General features: G+C 41.1%; 1 protein-coding gene and 1 long non-coding RNA gene across 5 annotated transcripts in view; one reads left to right on the forward strand and one right to left on the reverse strand.

Annotated features, from left to right (window-relative positions):
• slc5a8l (solute carrier family 5 member 8, like) overlaps window positions 1–8,980 on the forward strand; it is a 51,518-nt gene extending 42,538 nt beyond the window's left edge. The window contains exons 13-15 of one of the 2 annotated variants that reach the window (XM_069941425.1): window positions 303–406; window positions 1,903–1,997; window positions 4,968–8,977. In XM_069941425.1, coding sequence (XP_069797526.1) covers window positions 303–406; window positions 1,903–1,997; window positions 4,968–5,084 — 316 coding nt within the window. In that variant the 3' untranslated portion in view covers window positions 5,085–8,977. Of the gene's footprint in view, window positions 1–302; window positions 407–1,902; window positions 1,998–4,967 lie in introns of both variants that reach the window. The other variant, XM_069941426.1, reaches the window with a different exon arrangement.
• The window catches only part of LOC138764950 (uncharacterized), a 41,389-nt gene extending 18,339 nt beyond the window's left edge, over window positions 1–23,050 (reverse strand). The window contains exons 1-4 of one of the 3 annotated variants that reach the window (XR_011358381.1): window positions 22,479–23,035; window positions 19,854–19,947; window positions 18,899–19,033; window positions 9,176–9,793 (exon numbers count right to left, since the gene is read on the reverse strand). This is a non-coding gene — a long non-coding RNA (uncharacterized lncRNA). Of the gene's footprint in view, window positions 1–9,175; window positions 9,794–18,898; window positions 19,034–19,853; window positions 19,948–22,478 lie in introns of those variants that run through there. The other 2 variants (XR_011358380.1, XR_011358378.1) reach the window with 2 other exon arrangements.
• Between the last annotated feature and the right edge of the window lie 55 nt (window positions 23,051–23,105).

The raw sequence follows: 23,105 nt of genomic DNA on the forward strand, positions 1-23,105 counted from the left end.
GCAGCAGGAACCAATGACCATTAGCAAAAAAAAAAGGCCAAAGAATTCAGCAGCTCAAGCAGTATTTGTGAGACAAAGAGTTTGTTGACATCTCATGCCACAGTCCTGAGTTAGGACTGCAATCTCCCTTGACTCCTGAGACCCATTTGCTTGATTTGGATTTGATCCAAGCTTCTTTATTTCGGAGAATATTTTGGACAAATTACTCTTCATAGTCTCCTTTATTTTTGTTCACATTTCCAACACAGTCTTTGCTAATGAAGAACACCATTCTAAAAATCAACTCCCTTTTTAAATTTCAGACCAGGAATTGCCAACACCTGGTATTCGCTCTCCTATCTCTACTTGAGCCCATTTGCAACTATGATTGTCTTGATCCTTGGGACCATCATCAGCTTGTTGACAGGTTGGTACATTGTATGCAAACAACTTTTGATTTTAAAAGGGCATAACTAAACTTTAATCTCTGTTTGAATGTGTTCATAAAATGACCAACAAAAATTCAGAGATAGGGAGGAATAAGAAGGATGGGAAGGAACACAGGCTGGCAGGCCAGCTGAATATACATGGGAGAAGGAAGAAAAGAAAGGATCTGATGGGGGAAGGGGCAGAGGGCTAAGAAAGGTGCTCTCTAATCAGAGGAAGGAAGGGGTGGGGAAGATTCTCAGTATCTCTGATGAAGGGTCTATTTCTTTCCATGGATGCTGCCTGACCTTTGGAGTCACCTCAGCACTCTGTATATTCAGCATCTGCAGAGTTCTTGTTTACCTTTGGAAAATGGGGGGAAACTTTTTATGATACAGGAAGTGACTATGGTCTGCCACTCACTGTCTGTAAGAGAAACAGGGTTAATCAAAGCTTTCTAGCGGGAATAGGAATGGAACTTACAATCTGGTACATTGGAAAATTAGTGAATGGGATCAACAATTGGTCAGCAAAAAGCTAGCATAGAGGGATGGGCCAACTGGTCTTCTGAACTGCAGAGATTTAATTACTCTGATTCCACATGAGCCATTCTTTGATCCAAAACAACCAACCATAAGTAACTGTTATCACTCAGTCCAGAAGAATGCATGTTTAATTTATACACACTGAAACTGATTTTGTTTTGTGAGATAATTTTAGTAAAGGTAGTTTCCTTTCAATATTAGTTCAATAAGACACCAATTTCATTAAAAATCAGTATTTTCACTGATGTCACAATGTCATTGTAAAAGTGAAGGGCAATTATATATAGGAATGTCTTCCCTAAAAGATCATACTCCTATAAAGGTTAAAAAAGTTCCTATTTTAGAAATCTGTGGGGGAAACATAGCAGGTCTCGCAGCATCCCTTGGGTAACTAACGTTTCGGTCCTGGGCCCTTCATCAGGTATGTCAGATATCTGATGAAGAATCCAAACCCCAAACGTTAATTACCCTTTTCTTCCTATGGATGCTACGTGACCTGCTGAGATTCTCCAGCACTCATCCCCAGTGTCTGCATACTGTCTTGCTTAACCCCTGTGATAGTACAGGATACCATCACCAATGTATATATTTGTATATATTTACATATAGAAGTAGTGATTGGCTGAGAGTGTTGCCACGCCTACTGGCAGGTCATAAAGGGCTGCTCCTAACCAGACCCGGGTCAGTCTGGACTGGTCGACCTCAATGGAATACCCAGTCTTTTGCTAATAAAAGCCTTGGTTTGAGTCAACAAGTCTTTGAGCCATTTGACGCACTCCAACCCCTACTTCAGATATCTTCACAAAGTAATACTCCAACCAACTGCTTTTCTGTGATAAAGTACCTCATCAATTTTCCTGTGGAAAATAGTTCATTGCCCTGAGCAGTATGGCTGAGTTCTCCACTCTTTGCAAGCTTCACGCAAAAGACTGATGTGCTCTGATTTTTGCAGGAAGAGGCAAGAACAAGGTAGACAAGGAGGTCCTGATCACGAAAAGGGATCTGATGTGCTGTTTTTGCTTTAACCACACGGGTGATCACTCGGAGGTATGGATTGAAGCTGTGGGGATGAATTATGCTATTTTCAGGGAGTTATAATCTATACTAGATATTCGATTGGCATCACTGAACAACACTTTTTTTCAGAAGTTTGCTTCCAGAAAAATAAATTAGGGATTATGATAGACAACTTCAAACTTCAACTGACCTAAAAATGTTTTTCCGCTGATTTTCATTGGCACTCAGCATCTGATGCCTGTCGTGTTAATGTCCAACAATAGTTGGCCAGCATTGATATATTCCAGTTGCCCTGATACTGCTTTTCCATGGTCGCAATGTCCTGGTGAAACCTTTCACCATGTTCATCAATGACTGCACCAAGATCAGCCGGGAAGACGTCCAAGAGTGAATGCAGAAAATGAATTTTCAATTATATGTTGCACTTTATGGTTTTGCATGCTTGAAGGAGACTTAAAATATGACAGTAAATCTCAAAAATAGGTTATATCTAAAAAACAGTATGCGATAGGAAAATATTAAGGCAATTTTCATGACAAGCAACCCAAAATCCATAAAATATACGCAAACGTGTTCAGGAAGCAAAATCTTCATTGTCCAGTAATATTCGACCCTGAATTGCCTGACTTTGCTGCTGCCTGGAGTTCTCATTGACCTCGGTCTACAGTATTTAACTCAGGGAAGAGGGGAGGTGCAGGCTGCAACACTGCTACTCCTCATTAAGTAAACTAGATTCTGTAAGATAACCAATGTTGCCAGAAAATGATGTTGGTGATAGCCAAGTAGGAGGAAGTTAATGCAGACCATAAATGCCTGGATTGGCCAAATGTGGTGCATTCATGCTCCTGCAATCGACATTCAGTCAGCTGCTTATCCGCACTTAGATCTTAACATAATAGGAACTAGAAGAGACTATTCAGCCCCTCAAGCCTCCTGTATAACTCAATCTCCTGCCTCAAAACCATTTTCCTGCTCTCACTCCACTTCCCTTAATTCCTCTAATATTCTGACATCTATTGAATTCTTTTTTTAATGCAACTAATGACAGCCTTCCAGGGTAGAGAATCCCACAGATGCCCTCCCAATTAAGATATTTCTATCATTGCACAGCTAATGATCTATCCTTATCTGGAGACTATGAACTTTAATTCTTGGTTCCTCAGACAAAAGAACCATCCTTTTGAACCTAAAAGAATTTCACAAGTTTGATACAGATACCTCTATGAACAGAACAAGAAAAGCTAAAACCATTAAAAAAGTTTAAATCTAAATCAAAACAGAATGAGGAAATATCTTTAAATTAGTAAAAGGTAAATGTTTTCTGATAAAATACCAGGAATGTTGATGTTTCATGAAAGATGTTGAAGATGAATTTTTGGGTGGGATTGTGATAGTGAAGCCCTGGGATCTCAATTAGAGCTGAAAATGGGCAAAGAGAAGGCATCAGTGCTGTAGCCTGGGTGGCAGAGTGGCACATCATGGCCTCATAGTGCTGGAGATCCAGGTTCAATCCTGGCATCTGGTGTTGTTTGTGTGAAGTTTGCACATACTCCCTATGGCTGCTTGACTTTCCCATGGAATGAGAAAGTGGGTTGGGAGGAGTAAGCAAAGTTGCTATGAACAGATTTAGATGGGTTAAATAACTGGGCAAGGAAGAGACAAGATTATAACAAAGGGAATTCCAAATTTATCCACGTTGTTGAGGTGAATTAGAATATTTTTAGCAATAGAAAATTAGAATATTCTTTAAACTGAGGGGAAAATAGTTCAGGAGTTACCTCAGTGTGTTGTTTCATGAAATGTTGAAAGCTAAAATGGAGATGGAGGCAACAGCAATGAAGGTGGAATTATTTGTTGGCCTTCAGTGCAGAGCTTGAGGAATTCAGGAAGTTGGATGGTTGCTGCAGTAATACTGGGCTGAATGTGATCAGACCGAGGGCACTTTCTGCAGATTAGACCTTGTACATAACAGAGTATAGTTGGTGTACTGCATTTATTCCTGAGATTATCCACTGAGGAGAGACTGAGTTGAATAAAACGATAATCGTATTTTAGAAGACTGATACGTGATCTTATATCAATCATATAAGACCCTGATGATTAATTCTTGACCTAAAATGTTAATTCTCTCCACCTGAAATGTTAATTCCTATCTGACATTCAATAAATTTGTCTTGCTTGAGATTCTGAAGAGGGACTGGTGGGATAGATGGTCAATGAAAAGCTACTTTCTACAACCTCCGTACATTTTGAAGGGAAGGAGGAAACCGGAGCACCCAGGGGAAACCCACACAGACATGGGGAGAACGTATAAACTCCTTAGGGACGGCACCGGATGGTTGCCACATTATTCATCCCCAAGGGCTGTGAATCGTCAGATATTGAAAATGTTTTAAGGCCAAGCTCAATAGACTTTTGGACATTAAATTCTAAAGTAGGGGGATTGACCATGTAAATAGACCTAAAGGAGAAAGCCTGCCATGATCTTCTTGAATGGTGAGTGTACTCTTGTTGTGACTCTGCCACCCGCAGGCAGCATGAGGTACTGCAGAGCTTCCTGCATTTTGACGTTTTGCCCTGCAATTCCCAATCAGCAGCCTTAACCTCAGAAGTTGGTCACCAGAAAACCCTCAGACAGCACATGAATTGGATTTTTGCTGAAGCAATTGCTAGGGGAAGAACCTCAGAAAATTCTCAGTCATCCATATTCAACAGGGCATATTGCAAATGGATGGAAACAATTTCTAGCCATCCAGCCTTCCTGAGTTGGCTCTGGAGCAGGAACTCAGTGGGTCCAGCAGCACCAGTGGGAGAAAAAGAATGTGCTGTTCAAGAATCCTTTTGGTTCCTCTCCCACCAACGCTGCTTGACCTGCCGAGTTCGTCCAGCAGATTGCTGTTTTTAGCTCCAGATTCCACCATATGCAGTCCCTCGTATGCATGGGCTCTGTACAGGTCTGTGACCTTGATCCTTCAGTCTATTCCCTTTCCATCCTCATAGGTCAAGGAGAAGACAGACAAGACAGAAGAAAAGGGCCAGGAAAATCTCGGCTTTACTCATCAGGAGCTCAACTGTTCAAAAAAAGAGGATCATGTTGTATCCACAACATATTTCTAAATATATGCACCACCTCCAACACAATTATGTGGCATTAAATGTTGTCCATGCTTTGGGAATTTTATTTCCTCTCATATGAGTCTGATGAGTGACATGTCTTCAAGATATTTCCTTAAATGGCCTTCCATTGGAAGTTCTGCACTGCAATTCACATTATGTCCCTTCACAGCCCCTCCACTTCCTTTAACTTTGACTATCCTGATGCCTGCGAGTAAAAAGTTGGCAAAGATATTTTGCACACAAATATTAAACCATGAGACCACCAGACTTAGGAGGCGAAGATATTTTGGACACAAATATTAGACCATGAGACCACCAGACATAGAAGCAGAAATAGGCTATTCAGTCCATCAAGTCTGCCCCACCATTTAATCATGAACTGATGCATTTTCCCACTCAGCCCCACTGCCGATCTTCTCCTCATGAACTTTAATGCCCTGGTTAATCAAGAACCGGTCAATCTCTGCCTTAAATACACACAATGACCTGCCCTCCACATCCACCTCGGGCAAGAAATTCCACAGATTTACCACCCTCTGGCTAAAGAAATTTCTCGACATCTCTGCATTATGTGGATGCCCTTCAAACGTGAAGTTGTGCCCTCTTGTCCTAGACTCTACCACCTCGGGAAACAACCTGTCTACATCGCCTACGGCCATGCCTTTCAACATTTAAAATATTTCAATGAGATCCAGCCTCAATCTCCTAAATTCCAACTACTAAAGGCCAAGACTTGTCAAATGCTCTTCATATGATAATCCTTTCAATCCTGATACCATCCTTGTGAATCTCCTTTGAATCTTCTCCAATGTTAACAAATCCTTTCTTAAATGAGGAGTGCAAAACTGCTCACAATACTCCAAGTGAGGTCTCACCAGTGCCTTAAAAAGCCTCAACATTACATCCCTGCTCTTATATTCTATTCCTCTTGAAATGAATGCCAGCGTTGTATTTGCTTTCTTCACAACCAAATCAACCTGCAAGTTTATCTTTAGGTTATCCTGCACGAGGACTCCCTTGTCCCTTTGCATCTGGATATTTTCCAATTTTCTCCCTATTGAAGGAGAATTAACTTTGGTTGTCAACTTTAAGCACATGAGCACAATTTGCACTCAACTCATCTTCATGCACTTTCATGTGTTGTGTGAGGATGAATTCATCCAAAGGCTGTACGCATGTGCACGTTTATTGCAAGACTAACAATTTCCTCAGCATTGTCCAATGTACACCAAATCTTTACTTCAGAGGCACATGTGTGTTCATTTTTAAGTTTTTATTTCATAAACTGATATGCTAAATTTAAACTATTTATTAAAATCATAAATAGTGACCAGATGTTACATTAGATTCTATTATATTGGAGCTCTTTGCAAAATATCAGTTCATGGGCACTGAAGCTTTGACACATTCAATACAAACCAGACATAGAACTGTTCAAACTTGAATGAGTTTCTGCTCGATTTAATTTGCTTATCTCACCACAACATAAAATAACCCAAAGAGCACAATCAGACAACATTTTGAAGTGTGATTTTGTTTTAAATAAAGAGATTCTTTGATAAATTTGAATGGAGATGTTTCAGTTTAATTTAATATGATAATATTAAATATCTGATTTCAGATTACTGAAACTAATTTCTAAAATATAATTATTAATTACCTTTGGCTAGTTAATTTCATGGTAAATTAACAACATACATTGAAAGACATAAAAACTGGTCTTAATGTATTTTAAATTATTTTAAGAGCCTCCTACAACCTGAAGTGGACAAAGTTAGTGGAATCTGATTGTGATTTAATATCCTGGTGCTCCGTATTTTAACAGGCGTAAAGGTTTACAGAAATTCAGATGACATGAGGTGGAACTATGTGTTCAACTAATTCGGCAGATATGTAGACAAAACCCCAAGCACAAACTGTTGGAATTTCCAGAACTTTATTCCTGTATTAGGCTCAGTACCAGCAACAAATCTGAGAGACAGCCCATCTCTTTGGTTTTAGCTAGCTCAGCACAGCAGGATTCCAGGAAAAGCAGGGGTTTCAAGGGATTGCATTCCCAATGACTGGAACGTGTTATCTACATTCCTGCTTTCAGTTGATGTGGGGGAAACACCATCAGCTCCTCCCTCTGTGATATACAGTGGAGGTCTGTATATATTAGGTGAGACAGAGCTCTTTGCAGCTTCCAGGACAGGGACCAGTTTGTCAAATTCATCAGTCACTGCTGAGTATGTGATTCATGATCCATCAGTTCGCCACTGTATTCCACACACAAACCTCCCACACCCAGACCCCCCACACCCAGAACCCACCCCCCCCCCCCACACCTGGACCACTCACACACCCAAACCAACACACACTTGATCCAACCCACACCCAGACCTCACCCACACACAGATCCTTGTGGTCTCCACCTAAATCAAACCCAGAACAAAAACCTCTGCTCAGAATCCACCCCAGACCCAATAACTCTTCCCATCAAACCAGAACCCCCTTCCTTCCCAGAGCTAAGCTTACCGTCTGCTCACTCATGACCATGTGCGCCTTGTCCTCACCCTGCTGATGATGCTCATGGACACCAGATCCTGTTCCTGGTTTTGGGGTATACCATGGGTTACAGCCAGATGACATTAATATCGATTTCTCTGGCTTTTGTTAACCTCCCCGCCCCTTCTTCCTCTCTCCCCTTTCCCTATCTCTCCACTTTGTCTCCTTTCGCACAAACATGATAAACTCTTATCATATCCAATTAACACCTTTTGTGGGTCTGGATTCCTCCCCCACTGTTTGAATTCTGAGACTTTCTGAAATTTCCTGCTTCTGGCTTATTCCTTGAGGATGGGCTTAGGCCCGAAACGCCGGCAATATATTTTTGACTCCTGTAGCCAGTGAAAAGGCCGGCTGACTTCCTCCAGCATTTCAGTGTGTTTTTACTGCAATCACAGCATTTGCAGACTTTCGAGTTTTACTAACACCAAGGAAAAAAAAAATCAAGACGACCATAGCTGCCCAAGACCAACACGGATATGGCTTGTTGTTCATCCTTTGGCTATTGTTGGAATCTAGGGGTTAAAACATTATGAAATAAATGATTAATTAATAAGTTTATATCTACTGCATGGTTCAGGGGAAAAGAGGAATGTGATTAAGTGGCAATCACAGCATGGAGCAAAGTTGGCTGTGCAAAATTGTCTGCTCCCAAATACAGGGAGAGGAAATGCATAAAACGATTTAGGAGGAATGCTCAAACTGAAGGAGGTGGTGAGTAGCACAGGAGACACAGGCCAGACCAGAACAAAGAATGTCCTGCAAGAAACAAAGGGAATGGAAAACCAGTCTAGGAAGAAGATTAAGGCATGAGGAGGTGTTAAAGAGAACAGCAGAAATTGGCCAGACAGGGACAGAATGGTGATTAGAAATATCTGGGGATGAATTAATTTCTGATCCAATCAACAGGATAGTCTGGCCTGGAGGATTAAGATGGGAGTGCTACACCCCAGATATCTCAAAACAGGAGATGACTTATGATAACCCTTATGCAAAAAGATCTAGCAAAGGAAGACAACTTTTGTTCTGTATGATAATGAAATCTAGCAAAGGAAGCCAACTTTTGTTCTGTATGATAAGGTTTATCTATATAAACTGAGCCAACTGGACAATAGGGGTCAGTCTTGGGGAGTAGCTCACTGTGCAGGTGACCTATGAACTAACGATTGACCCAGAGCTCTGTTAAGTTTTATTCTTGTGCTGTGTAATAAACTGACTGTTGAACCGAATACCTTCTCCTATCACTTCATTCAAAGAACACGCTGGACTCAGACCACACATAGACTAAATTAAGAGTAAGGTAAAGCCAGAGTCCGACACTATCCATTCAACATGAGAAAGTATTCCATCTGTTACAGGTCATCTGTCTAGTCGTAGGATTATAAGTAATGAGGGTTTATGGTCACATGCACAAGTACAAATTACAGATGTACCAACGTTCTATTTCCTGCAGCCACACAGCTGTGTAAGATGCAATAATTAAGGGACAGTGATGCGCCATGAGACAGAGAATAGATAATAAATATATCGAAATCAGGGTAAGGTTATTGTTATGAATGTGTCATGAAATGCGTTGTTTTTCGACAGCAGTAACTACAGGTGGAAAACTGTCTATAAATTACAGTTACAGAAATACAGTGTTTAAAAAAGAGAAAAAAATGTGAGGTGGTGTCTATACGTTCATTGTCTGTTCAGAAATCTGATGGCAGAGGGGAAGAAGTTGTCACTTCTTCAGGCTCCTGTACCTCCTTCCTGATGGTGGTAGTGAGAAAAGGACATGATAAGAGGCTGTTTTCTTGAGTCACCACCTCCTAAAGATGCCCTTAATGGAGTGAAGACTAATGGTGCTGGCTGAGTTTACAACCCTCTGTAGACTTTTCCTGTCCTGAGCGTTGGCTCCTCCATACCAGACGGTGATGCAACCAGTCAAAATTCACTCCATGGTCCACCTGTAGAAACTTGCAAGGGATTTTGGTGACCTACCAACTCTCCTCAAATAATGAAATAAAGCTGCTGGCGAGCCACCTTCATGATTACGTCAACATGTTGGATAGGTCTTCAGAGATGTTGACACCCCAGGGATTTGAAATTCTTTATCTTCTCCACTGCTGATCCCTTGATGATGGCTAGTTTGTGTTCTCCTGGTATCCCCCTCCTGAAGTCTTTAGTTTTGCGAACGTTGAGTGCAAGGTTGTATAAAAAGATAAATAAATGTTAACAGTTACAGTTAGTGAAAAAAAGTAATGTTTTAATTGTGCAGACAGATCTTTTTGTGGTCCCAGAGTAGTTTATGATTAGGGTTGGGGTAATCCAGAGAAGTTAAAAAGCCTGACAGCTGTTGGATAAACATGGTTCTTGATCCTGGAGTTGCTGGTTTTTGAGCTTCTGTACCTTCATCCTGAGGAAAGCAGTGAGAAGAGGTTTGTGGCCAGAGTGGTAGGGGTTCTTTATGATGATGGCTGCCTTCTTGAGGCAGAGCCCCACATAGGTGTGTTTAATGGATGGGAGATCAGGGCCTGAGCTGGATTTAACTTGGGTTTACCACTTTCTGCAACCTTCTGTGTTCATGCGCACTCGAGCTTCCAAACCAGTCCACGATGCAACCAATCTATATAACTTCCATTGTATTCAAGGACAGGCTAAATCTCCTCAGAGTTCTGAGTAAATAGAGGTATTGGTATGCCTTCTTAATGATTACCTCAATGTGTTGGCTCCAGAAGAGGTCCTACCATATCAGGACTCCCAGCAACTTGAAGGTACAGATTTAACCCTTTCCAATGCTGCATGCTAATGAAGACAGGGGCATGGTCTCTCAGTTTCCCCTTCCTGAAATCAACAATTGGTGATGTTTGAGAGCAAGATTGTTCTTCTGGCACCACCCAAACAGGTTCTCAATCTCCCTCCTGTACCCTGACTCATCATTTCCTGCTATTCAACCAACAATAGTGGTGCCGTCAGTAATTTTGTAGATTGAATTGGAGCTGAACTTGCCTATGCAGTCATGGGTGTACGAGGTATAGGGTAGGTGAATGATGGTCAATGAGGAGGAGAAGAGGTTGTCAACCCACACTCCCAATGAGATTATATTGTGATAATTACAGTAATTCATTTTGGAACCAATCAACAGTTCTATTGCTTCACCCTCCAGTGACCTCAGAACCTAACCTAAAGTTAGAATCTTACAGGAGTGGCAGCCATGAAATTCACAGGAAAAAACAGCTCTAACAGTCTCAGAAAATAATTAAAATGTTGGAAATCTGAAACAAATGCTGGAAATACTCAACAGGTTAAGCAGCATCCATGGAGAGAGAAACACTTTCAGGGTCTGGGTATTGCATGAAGTATTTGTTTCCCCTTCCATGGATGCTGCCTGACCTGAGTGTTTTCAGCATTTTCTGGTTTTGTTTCATGTAGCCTTGTTAGTTATAAAGTTGACAGGAACTGAATGGTGAAAAGAGAGAGTGTTTTAGATCTCACTGGTGTAACTATTATTTTAAGTCATGTACTGGACTGGGAGATGGAGGGGGGAGGTAGTTTGGTGAAATCCTTGTTAGATTAGCTGAACTCCTCAGAGAGGTGTGTTCAGTTCAATACTTCCCTTGAGATAAGAAAAAGCAGGAACCAAGTGACGTATCATAAGGGAAAATGAGTAACCAGATCTGTCGGCACTCCTGACACAACACATTGTTTACAATACCAGCCAACTGTGAATATTTGTTATTTACTTTTCTTTCTCTTCCTTTTATATGTATTATCATTTTGTGGCAGCACATGAGTCAATTATACTTGTTGTTAGGGTGTTTTATGTAAATGGGAAGTTACACCAAGTAAGACTTTCATTTTATATATGACAATCACTCTCATTCATTCAAAATAGATCATAGAACATGCAACAGTGCATCACAGGAATAGGTCCTTTGGCTCAAGATGTCTGTGCGGACAGTGATGCCAATTTCATCTGCTCGCACATGGGCTATACCCCTTCATTCCCTGCCTGTCTAAATGCCTCTTAAATGGAGCTATTGTACCTGATTCCACCACTTCACCTGATTGTCCATTCCAGGCAACCGGCTCTCTCTGTGTAAGAACCTACTCCACACACCTCCTTTACCTCTTCCCCCTCTTTAGTCTTTAGTTTTTGACATTTCCACATCTTTCTCACCTGTCTACCCTATCAAAGTTGAGAGGTGACCTGCACTTACGCCAGGTCATCTCTCAGTCTCTGCGCTCCAGAAAAGACAGCCCAAGTTCATCCAACCCTCTCCTTAAAACCAACACTTTTTTCTTTTGTAACTTTTTTAATACTCCCCCCAAATAATCAAAGCCTTCCTCTAAACGAGGAAAACTTGCATATCTAATATACATAGGAAACGTTAGATGGCACTCAGAGACCAGACAACGCTACTTAGGAGCTCCAAACACCCTAATTCGTTAATTATGGGAATACTCCGTGAATGGGGCCCATGTCTTGTAAAAGTTCACCTTTACCTCTTTCACATTATGTCTGATTTTTTTTCTAAACTTAGAAGAACATGATCTCCTGTAACTATTGAGTATGAGTAGGTGGGGTACTGTCTTTCATCAGAACTGTCCGTCCAGCTATCAATGAGGTAAAAGCTCAAATTCGCTTCTGAGATGAAGTCAACGATATTTCCTCCTTTTGAGAAAAACCAAGCAGAGCGATTAAAGGGCATGGTTCTGATTTGACCTTAAAAAAGAACTGACTGTTAACCAGGAAGAGATAAATCAATCTTTCCAAAATTTTTATACATCCTTATATAGTACAGAATCCCCTCAAGACCTTAGTAATATGTTTAATTTTTTAGAACATTTGAAATTCCCAAAAGTATTACCTCAAGATAACTTAGAATTAAGTAAACCCATTACAGATTCGGAGATCAATAATACTATTTTCTCACTGAACTCGGGGAAAGCACCAGGTCCCGATGGATATTCTGTGGAATTTTATAAAGCTTTTTCTTCTACTCTCTCTCCCTGGCTGATTAAGATGTTTGATGAATCTATCACATTGGGTAAACTACCACAATCATTTTACAGAGCTACGATTTCTCTAATCTTGAAAAAAAATAAAGACCCGACCGAATGTTCTTCTTATAGACCTATTTCTTTGTTGAATGTTGATTCTAAGATCTTCTCTAAAATTCTAGCGACAAGGCTAGAGAAGATATTACCATATATTATCTCTGAAGACCAGACTGGATTCATTAAAAATCGTTATTCCTCCTTTAATATTAGAAGATTGATGAATATTATTTACACTCCTTCACATAAGTCTTCAGAATGTGTTATTTCACTAGATGCTGAGAAGGCCTTCGATAGAGTAGAATGGCCTTATTTATTTACAGTTCTTGAAAAATTTAATTTTAGTCCGATATTTATATCTTGGATTAAACTTCTTTATAATTCCCCAGTTGCCTCGGTTTTTACTAATACCCAAAGATCACCATATTTTCGATTATTTCGGGGCACCAGGCAAGGGTGCCCCCTTAGCCCTTTATTATTTAACTTAGCTTTAGAACCTTTGGCAATTGCTATCAGAGAAGCACCCAATATTACTGGTATTATTCATTGCAGGGATATTCATAAAGTATCACTATATGCAGATGATTTATTGTTATATATTTCCAATCCTGAAAATTCTATTCCTGCAGTTTTATCTTTATTAGCCCAATTTAGTAATTTTTCGGGATATAAACTGAATTTAAATAAAAGTGAATTATTCCCTTTTAATGGATGGGTCCCTATTTATGATAGTTTACCTTTTAAAATAGCTAGAGACCATTTTATATATTTAGGGATTAAGATTACTAAAAAACATAAAGATTTGTTTAGGACTATTTTTTTCCCTCTATTGGACCTGATCGGCAGTTTACTTACCAATTGGTCACCATTATCCCTATCCATGATAGGCCGAATTAATGCTATTAAGATGATGATCTTACCTAAATTTTTATATATATTCCAAGCTATACCTATTTTTGTTCCTAAATCTTTTTTTGATAAGGTCGATTCTAAATTGTCCTCGTATATCTGGCAAAACAAGAATCCTAGATTGGGGAAAAAATATTTACAGAAATCTAAACTAGAGGGAGGGTTGGCATTACCCAACTTTAGAATTTATTACTGGGCAATTAATATTAGTTACTTAAGGTATTGGTTGAATTATTCAGAATTATCTCTAAATCCCCATTGGGTAAATTTAGAAATTAAACCGATACAAAATTTTTCAATTAGCTCTATTTTGGGAGCTGCTCTCCCTTTTACTCTTACTAAATTATATAAACAAATTGATAATCCAATGGCTAAACATACACTACGTATATGGTTTCAATTCCGGAGATTTTTTGGCCTAAGTCATTTTATCTTGGAAACTCCTATTGTACTAAATTTCCTTTTTCATCCCTCTCTAATTGATCAAGCTTATTTACTCTGGAAAGTTAAAGGTATAACATGCTTTTCGGATTTATTCTTGGATAACTCTTTCATGTCATTTGAACAATTATCCATGAAATATGATTTACCTCGATCTCATTTCTTTCGATATTTGCAGATTAGGAGTTTCTTAGTTTCGACTTTACCCTCTTTTCCCAATCGGGAGACTACGACTGTTTTAGAGGATATACTATATTCAAAATTCCCTCCAAAAGGTGTGATATCTAAATTATATAATATAATTACAAAAATAAATTCTGGGACTTTTGAAAAGTTTAAAAATGATTGGGAAAGAGAACTCAACCTTCATATTTCTAATGAAAATTGGAATAAAATTCTGCAACTAGTAAACTCTTCTTCTCTATGTGCAAAACATTCACTAATACAGTTTAAAGTTGTTCATAGAGCTCATATGTCTAAAGATAAACTCCATCGCTTTTATTCTCTTATCGATCCTATATGTGATAAATGTCAATTGGAAATAGCTTCCCTTACACATATGTTTTGGTCCTGTCCCTCTTTACAGAATTATTGGAAGGAAATTTTTTCCATTATATCTACTGTTTTGAATATTGATTTACAACCACATCCCATTACTGCAATTTTTGGATTACCTATGATAGATTTGACTTATTTATCTCTTCCTGCGGATCGTATGATTGCTTTTCTTACACTAATGGCTAGAAGATCTATACTATTAAATTGGAAAGAGGTAAATCCTCCCACTGTTTTCCAAAGGTTTACCCAAACTGTACTATGTTTAAATTTAGAGAAAATTAGAAACTCTGTCTATGAATCCCCTTCTAAGTTTGAGTTAACCTGGCGACCATTTATTCAATATTTTCATTTGTGGTGAGTTGATCTGGCTCTGTTTTCTTTCTATGATTATGTATGATAATTGGGCTGTAAGGTGAGATCGGAGTGATCGGCGTGGTTTAGCTATATCTGTAGGTTTTTTTTAAAGATTTTTTAAAGTTTTTTTTAATTCAGATTTGTTTTTTATTCTTTTTTGGGGTTTTTTTTCTCTTTTTTCATATATTGTTATTAATTATATCTTTTTTTAGAGATAGTTCACACCCTAAACTGATCAAAATTTTTTTTTATGATATATTTTTATTCTGTAATATTATTGTTTAATATCTCTGTATTAATTCATTACTTACTATGTATTTTTTTATATCTCTTTGAACTGTATGTGTTTATAAATTATAATAATAATAAAAAGATTGAAAAAGAAAAGAAAAAAGATTGATAAAATTTGAAAGCAATTTTTCCAAAAATTTTCTAAACGAGGGCAAGTCCAAAACATGTGTATCAATGAAGCCTCGAAAATTTTACATTTATCACATAGTGGATCAATATCAGAATAAAAGCAAGATCACAACTTTTGAAAAAGTTGCTCCATCTACAACCTTAAAGTGCACAAAATGAGGATTCATTAATCAAATTTTGAACAAACTCCCAGTCCTCATCTGGAAGTGACAGATCCAAATCACTCTTAATCTTAACTCGAGAAGCTGTTAAGTGACAGGGTCTTTCTTACCTTTTTCTTTTTCTAAAGTAACAAGTAATCTGATATTGAGACATAGGCTGAGAATATGGGCATAATTTAACATTGTTTTTTGGAATCAATCTTTTATCTCGAGCCAGTCCTATTATAATTAATCAGCAATTTTTTTTAACCTTTTTTTATCAGATGCAGGTTTCAGAGAGTGGTATAGACTGAGGATTAATAATTTTGAAGATCTTTTTATTCAATATAATTTTGCTTCTTTTGAACAATTGAGGCTAAAAATTTAAATTTAACTAATAGTCATTTTTTTTTCAGATATCTATAAGTTCGCAAAGCAGGACGTCAAGCGCTGAAGAGCCATATAACACGATCTTGGGAAGGCGATGGTCCTCCATTCTGGAGACGTGACCCATCCAGCGCAGCTGGATCTTCAGCAGCGTGGACTCGATGCTGTCGACCTCTGCCATCTCGAGTACTTCGACGTTAGGGGTGTAAGCGCTCCAATGGATGTTGAGGATGGAGCGGAGACAACGCTGGTGGAAGCGTTCTAGGAGCCGTAGGTGGTGCCGGTAGAGGACCCATGATTCGGAGCCGAACAGGAGTGTGGGTATGACAACGGCTCTGTATACGCTTATGTTTGTGAGGTTTTTCAGTTGGTTGTTTTTCCAGACTCTTTTGTGTAGTCTTCCAAAGGCGCTATTTGCCTTGGCGAGTCTGTTGTCTATCTCATTGTCGATCCTTGCATCTGATGAAATGGTGCAGCCGAGATAGGTAAACTGGTTGACCGTTTTGAGTTTTGTGTGCCCGATGGAGATGTGGGGGGGCTGGTAGTCATGGTGGGGAGCTGGCTGATGGAGGACCTCAGTTTTCTTCAGGCTGACTTCCAGGCCAAACCGTGCATCTTGGCGCCTCACAGTTTGGCGGGCAGCAACCTCCTTTGAAGAAGACCGCAGAGCCCACCTCACTGACAAAAGGCAAAGGAGGAAAAACCCAACACCCAACCCCAACCAACCAATTTTCCCCTGCAACCGCTGCAACCGTGTCTGCCTGTCCCGCATCGGACTTGTCAGCCACAAACGAGCCTGCAGCTGACGTGGACTTTTTACCCCCTCCATAAATCTTTGTCCGCAAAGCCAAGCCAAAGAAGATCTATAAGTCAGACATTTTGTTCAGTCCAAACTCTCTGAATTTCTATGGATTTCTGAAACAAATATTCTTGATTCAATTTTCCCATAGCGGCTCAATATCAATTATTTATTGTAATTTGATGGATTAGAGAAAAATAACGCCGTCTAATCCAGCAAACGTGGATTTGTTTTTCCGCCTCTCTCCTAAAAACCTCTGCATCATTTCTGTAAAGTGGCAACCAGAACTGGCAATAGTCCAAATGTGACCAAAGTTCCATGCAGCTGCAACATGGCTTCCTGACTTGTATACTCACTCCCCCCAGTGTTGGAGCTAAGTCCACCGTACAACACTACTTGTGTTGTCGCTTTCAGCAGTCATGTACCCCAAGATTCCTCTGCACATCAGTGCTCTGAAGCAGCCATTCTTAATCTGTTTCAGCTATGCCCACCCTTGGACTCTGCTCAAAGTTTATGGGTCTCCTTCCCTGTAAAGTAGTCAAGTTTTAGTTTCTTTCATACTTCTCACCTACCGACTACATTAAAAAAAAATATATATATTTTGTGTGAGGTGAAATTAAAACAAGACTTTTACTTGAATGTGTTGTGGCCCCAGTTGGGGGGGGGGGGGGGGGGTTGTATGGTCCCTGCTGAGAATGGCTGCTCTAAATAGTCCTGCCATTTACTGTCTACTTTACTCTACTTCCCCATGGATTGTTACCTTGTTGTGGTGAAGAGCTTGTGTGGACCTGTGATCCCAAGAGCGATGCCATCTGGAGCTATGCTCCCGATAGGGTCACCCATGGCGGTAATGTTGAGAATGATGTCCCTGACAAAGAGTACTCCAACTAAGTCCTCAACAGTTGAACAGGCAGACAAAGTTACTCTGAACTCAACAGCTGTGAAATTGGATGAAGGCTGGAACAAATCTATCAGCTCCAATCATTGTGGTTTTTCATGTCATTGGAACTAGTTGGTTGATTTGTGAAGTATCGTGTGCTTCTTGGAGTGCAATATCAAGTACACGTTAAACAAATACACGCACAAGCATCTTTACTCTGCGGATCAACGGAACAAAGGCCAGCATTTTCAACTATGAGGGATCGCCATGATAACTTTCCTCTTACATTTGACCTCCATGGTTGACATAACGCCTTTACAGTGCCAGCAATCGGGACCGGGATTCAAATTCTGCATTGACTGTAAGGAGTTTGTGTGTTCTCCCCATGTCTGCATGGGTTCCCTCGGGGGCTCTGGTTTCTTCCTACCGTTTGAAGTGTATTGGGGGGTGTCGGTTAATTGGGTGTAAATTGAGCGGCACAGACCTGTGGGCCGAAATGGCCTGTTACCGTGCTGCATGTCTATATTTAAAATTTAAATCTGCAACACCTCGCTTAAATGATCTTTTTCCTAATGTATTCTTAGACAATCATTCTCACTGAGCCATCTGTAAACTCATCAGCCCATCTACATTTTTGTCCAAATCATTTAGATATCTATCATAACACAGAGGTGCCAGCACTGATTCCTGTGGAACATGAATAGTCACATGCCTCCTGTCAGAATACCACCCTTCACCACTACCCTCTGTCTTCCAAGGCCAAGCCAGTTTTGAATTCAATCCACCAAGTATTCAAGGATCCCATGTACTTCAATCTTCTGGACCATGAAGGACCCTGTCAAATGTAGAGCACTGATTTACATTAAGTGAAAATCATTTTAAAAAATGCAGATGCTGGAAACCGTAGATAAAAACAGAAAAGAATGAAAACACCCAGCAGATAAGGCAGTATCCATGCCAACAGGAGAGTCACATCAGATTTGGGCCACACCAACCTTCTTAGAATGGCACCAGGTCTGAAGCAATTGATGTCATGAAAGGAACCTAGCTCCAATTTGCATTAAAGATTGACTGATTGTTGACCTTGGAATACTTTGTTTGAAACTGTCTTTATAAAATGTCCATTGTCAGTATCACTCACTGTTCTGATTGAAACTGAATCCTTTGCAGCCTGGTTGGAAATGATCCACCAAGATGACAAATGTTCCGATGTTGTATGAAAGGACTTGCTTCTTTTCTACTAATTTAAGTGTTTAAGTTTCTATGCCAACCTCGACAAAATTTTGAACGTATGATTCAAGCTTTAATTGGAGCCATTAAACAAAGTACTTCTTACCAGTTATGAAGATGTGGCCATAACCTCAGTTACAATCTGGTTTTAAAACCATTGAGCTGCAGCTAGAAGTTGTTCTTCATGTGAAGGTAATTAATTCTCTTCAGTTATATTCAGTCCGATGGAAATCCAAGGCACCTGAAGAAGGAACAGCAGCATATTAAAACTTGCTGGGTTTACTACTGCACATGTGCTAGCTGTGTCTGACTTGCTTTTACCCGTTTGTTATTTTATCATTTAACAACTATTGATCTGAGTTAACATTGGAAGAAATAAGGACCTAAACCATTGCATCCTAGAGAACAGCACAGTGATGCAGTAATTAGTGTTGCCTCACTGTTCCAGACATTTGAGTTCAGTTCTGACCACTGTTGTGGCGATGTGGAGTAAAACACGAATGTCCGCAATTGAAGTAAAAACACAAAGCTGGAGAAAGGCAGCTGGTCGAAGAGTGTACTTAATATAGCAATGATAAAGATACATAACCAATATTTCAGGCTAGAGCATGTTGTCTGAATAAAATGCTGGTGGTGGGGGAGGAGCAGAGGGATGAGCACAGGCCCACTGGCAGGAGGTAATAGGTAAGGGAGAGTAGGCAAAAGAGAAAACAAGGGGAGGAGGGGTGGCTCTGTGAATGGAGAGGGAAGGGGGTGGAGAGCTGGAGGAAAGAAGACAGGAATACAAAAGGTAGGTAGAATGTGGAGTGGGCTACCGAAATTGGAGAGGTCAAGGTTAATGCCGTGGGGGTGTGTGTGTGTGTGTGTGTGTGTGTGTGTGTGTGTGTGTGTGTGTGTGTGTGTGTGTGTGTGTGTGTGTGTGTGTGTGTGTGTGTGTGTGTGTGTGTGTGTGAACCTGCACACTCTGTCTGCGACCATGTGGGTTTTGCTTGGGCAATCCCAAGGATGTGTCGGTGGATAAATAAGTTGCAATGGTACAGGAAAATAAGAAGGGGACTGACCTGGTGGACAACAGTGCATTACCCCCAGGTGAGCAGCGCATTCTAAGCTAGCCTTGAGTGGGAACATCATTAGAAAAATGTGAATGCAGGAGATCTGAAATAAAAACAGAAAAGTTTGAAAACACCCAGCAGACAAGGCAGTATCCATGCCAACAGGAGAGCCACATCAGACGTGGGCTGCACCAACCCACTTACAATGGCACCAGCTAAAGCTATTGATGTTGTGAACGTAACCTAGCTCCAATTTGTGTGAACATCTGACTGATTGTTGCCGGTGGCACACACCTCCATGACCTCCGGAGAGTGATCCTATGGAAAGTGACTGGCCCAGATGGAGTCCCTGCACGTGTCCTCTGTGCCTGTGCAGACCAACAGCTGGGTGTATTCACAGCCTCTCTCTCTGTTAGGCTAAAGTGTACACCAGCATTAAGAAGGCCATTCTCAACCTGTTGTCAAAATATTTAAAATTTAGTCATACATTACAGTAACAAGCCTTTTTGGCCCACAAGCCTATGCTTCCATCAGTCTGTCTGGTGTAAAAAGTTCGAGTCGACCACCAATGTCCAATAGCACCATAGATCCATTGTGCTGCAGCACTTTATAAAGGCCCCTCGGAAGGTTGCTGCAGGCGTGTAGCGTGGGATGAACAGAGATGTAAGAAGTAGAGTCGAGAGCAGCAGGAACATGTGTAGTTGGTGATCCATGATGAGTTGCTGGAACTGGAGCCAGGGAACCCATCTTGTTTCTTAGTTCTTGTAATTCCACTGTAACCGAGGATCTATCTTTGGCTGGAGAAGGAGAGATGTCTGCGGGTACTAGGAGTGGAGTGCCATAAATTAATTCTGCTGAAGACGTCTCCAGTTCATCCTTGGATGAAGCCTGCACACGTGAACATTACTAAACCTGTGCATGTGTCACCTCCCAAACACCGGGGACGCCCTCCTAAAATACCCAAAGTTGTGACATTGCAGCCGTGCAACAATTCTGGGGGCGGTGGTGATGTGGCGGACTGAGCGGCCGCACAGCTGGACAGTCAGAATCGCTGCACCGAGCAGCCGGCACAGAATGGAGCGGGCTCCCCTTCTTTGCCCAGGAGAAGCCCACACTTGCAGTCCTGCTTGGGTTGATGGAGCGCATTTCTTCCCTGCTGGCATGTTGCCAGAGAGACCTTGACTCTGCAGCGCACTAACTTCATTCCCCTTTTTGAGGCGCACTGATATCACTCCCCTTTTTGAGGTGCGCTGACATCACTCCATTAGCCTGTGGGTGGTACACTGTAGTATGGTGTAATTGCGTACTGTAAAGTCTCGCCAGGTTTGACCACAAGGTTGAAGTAAACTGAGCTCCCCTGTCAGAGGTTAAATGGACTGGTACTCTGAATCGAGCAACCCAGGTTGTGAGAAAAGTCTGAGCACACGTTTCAGCCGTAATGTCCGTCATTGGTGTAGTTTCCAGCCAGCAGGTTAAACAGTCTACCATTGTTAGTATATACTGATGATCTCTGGACACGGCAGCAGGCCAACAATGTCTATGTGTATATGCTGAAGCTTTTGAGTTGTAGGTGGAAATTGTTGAAGCAGTGCTCGAGTGTGCTGGCAGGAGAGGCATGTTCATGCCCAGTGAGTGACCTGTTTCCTTAAGCCATGCCAGATATATTTTGAGGACATAAGCTTGACGGTTGTGCAGACAGATGGATGGGACAGGCTGTGAATGTGGTAGAAAAGTTTCCTCTGCCAAGACAGTGGGATGATTGGTCGTGGTGGCCGGTTGAAGTATCACAAAGTACGTTCATCTGGTTGGGGCCCAATGTAATGTCGGCTAGAGCTAAATTGGGGAAGGGTTTGTTAGTGTAGGTCACATAAAAACACTTTAAAACAAATCTTATTAAAATACTGGAGCTCTGCTAATGCTAGACATGTTGGGCCCTCAGAACCTTTGCAAAAGCTTTGGAGAGTGCAATAGATGAAAGAGCTTGTTGGAGCTGTAGAGTCTGGAGGGGAACCACTCACTGTTCTCCAATGGCTTTTTCTTCCTCAGTAGCTTGTAGAGTACCATAGAACTGGCAGCTGCATTGACTTGACTGTCCAAGGAGACCTGTTGAAACTTTGCCACAGGAGGTGGTGCTACCCTGTGAAGTCTGTCTGTCTCCTTTGCCATTTCCCTCGGTTTGGAGAAGTCAGCAGAAGAGAGCAACAGGAAGATGTCATGAGGGAGCCGTTCCAAGAAGGCTGCCTTGAACATTAAGCAGCTGAAATGGCCGTCTGCTAACGCAAGCATTTCATTCAACAGTTCTTTTTATTTTGAAAATTTTATATGAATTTTACAAAACCAAAAAATATACGAAGTATAATCTAGAACTATCCCCGACTACCCCACCTCCTCCCCCCTCCCATCTATCCCACCCCCTACAACCCTCCCCCCCTTTAGAGCTTATTTTTTTAAAAAACACAGTAATATCAGGTTATAACAGTTATATGGTGTTCTGACATCCTTCTGTCCCCCAAATCATTGAGTGGAGTAAGCGTGTGCCTCTTTCCAGGTCAAACATGCCGAAAGTCGTGAGGAGTTTTGCCTTAAAGCAATGATTTGATCCTCCTTGGGCGGGATGTTGATAAAATCATCTACCTTGGCAGCAGAATCTTCATCTAATGAGGCAACTACATGCCTGAATTTGGTGGCTTCATTTGTTCTGTTCCTAATGTGGGACTGGGCCTCAGCCTGCTGGAACCATGGATATGGTCAGTTTCACAGCCACCGTGTGCAGCGCAGTAGTGGCATCCATTCTGCAGGCTTTCTCACGATGTTTCACTGTTGGGGCTTAAAAGACGTTGAGGACATGTCGGAGTCACCAATTTAGTGGAACTAACTGCAGAGCTCAAGAAACAACAGCTACCAGAGAAGAGTCGACTACCAACTGGTTTTTATTTTAAACAATCGCACACCTCACAAAAGGGAGTGATGTCAGCGCCTCATAAAGGGGAGTGATGTCAGCGCCTCACAAAGGGGAGTGAAATTAGTGCACTACACAGTCATTGTCTCTCTGGCAACATGCCAGCAGGGAAGCAATGCACTCCGTCAACCCATGCAGATCTGCAAACATGGGCTTCACCTGGGCAAAAAAGGGGAGCCCACACCGTTCTGTGCCGGCAGCTTGGTGCGGTGATTCTGCCTGTCCAGCTGTCCGGCTGCTCGGTCCGCCACACCCTTCATTAGTACCCGTAGATTCGCCTCCAGTGCTCCTGCAGCCTTTGC

Source organism: Narcine bancroftii, chromosome 5 (assembly GCF_036971445.1).
Source record: "Narcine bancroftii isolate sNarBan1 chromosome 5, sNarBan1.hap1, whole genome shotgun sequence".
NCBI classification, from domain to species: domain Eukaryota; kingdom Metazoa; phylum Chordata; class Chondrichthyes; order Torpediniformes; family Narcinidae; genus Narcine; species Narcine bancroftii.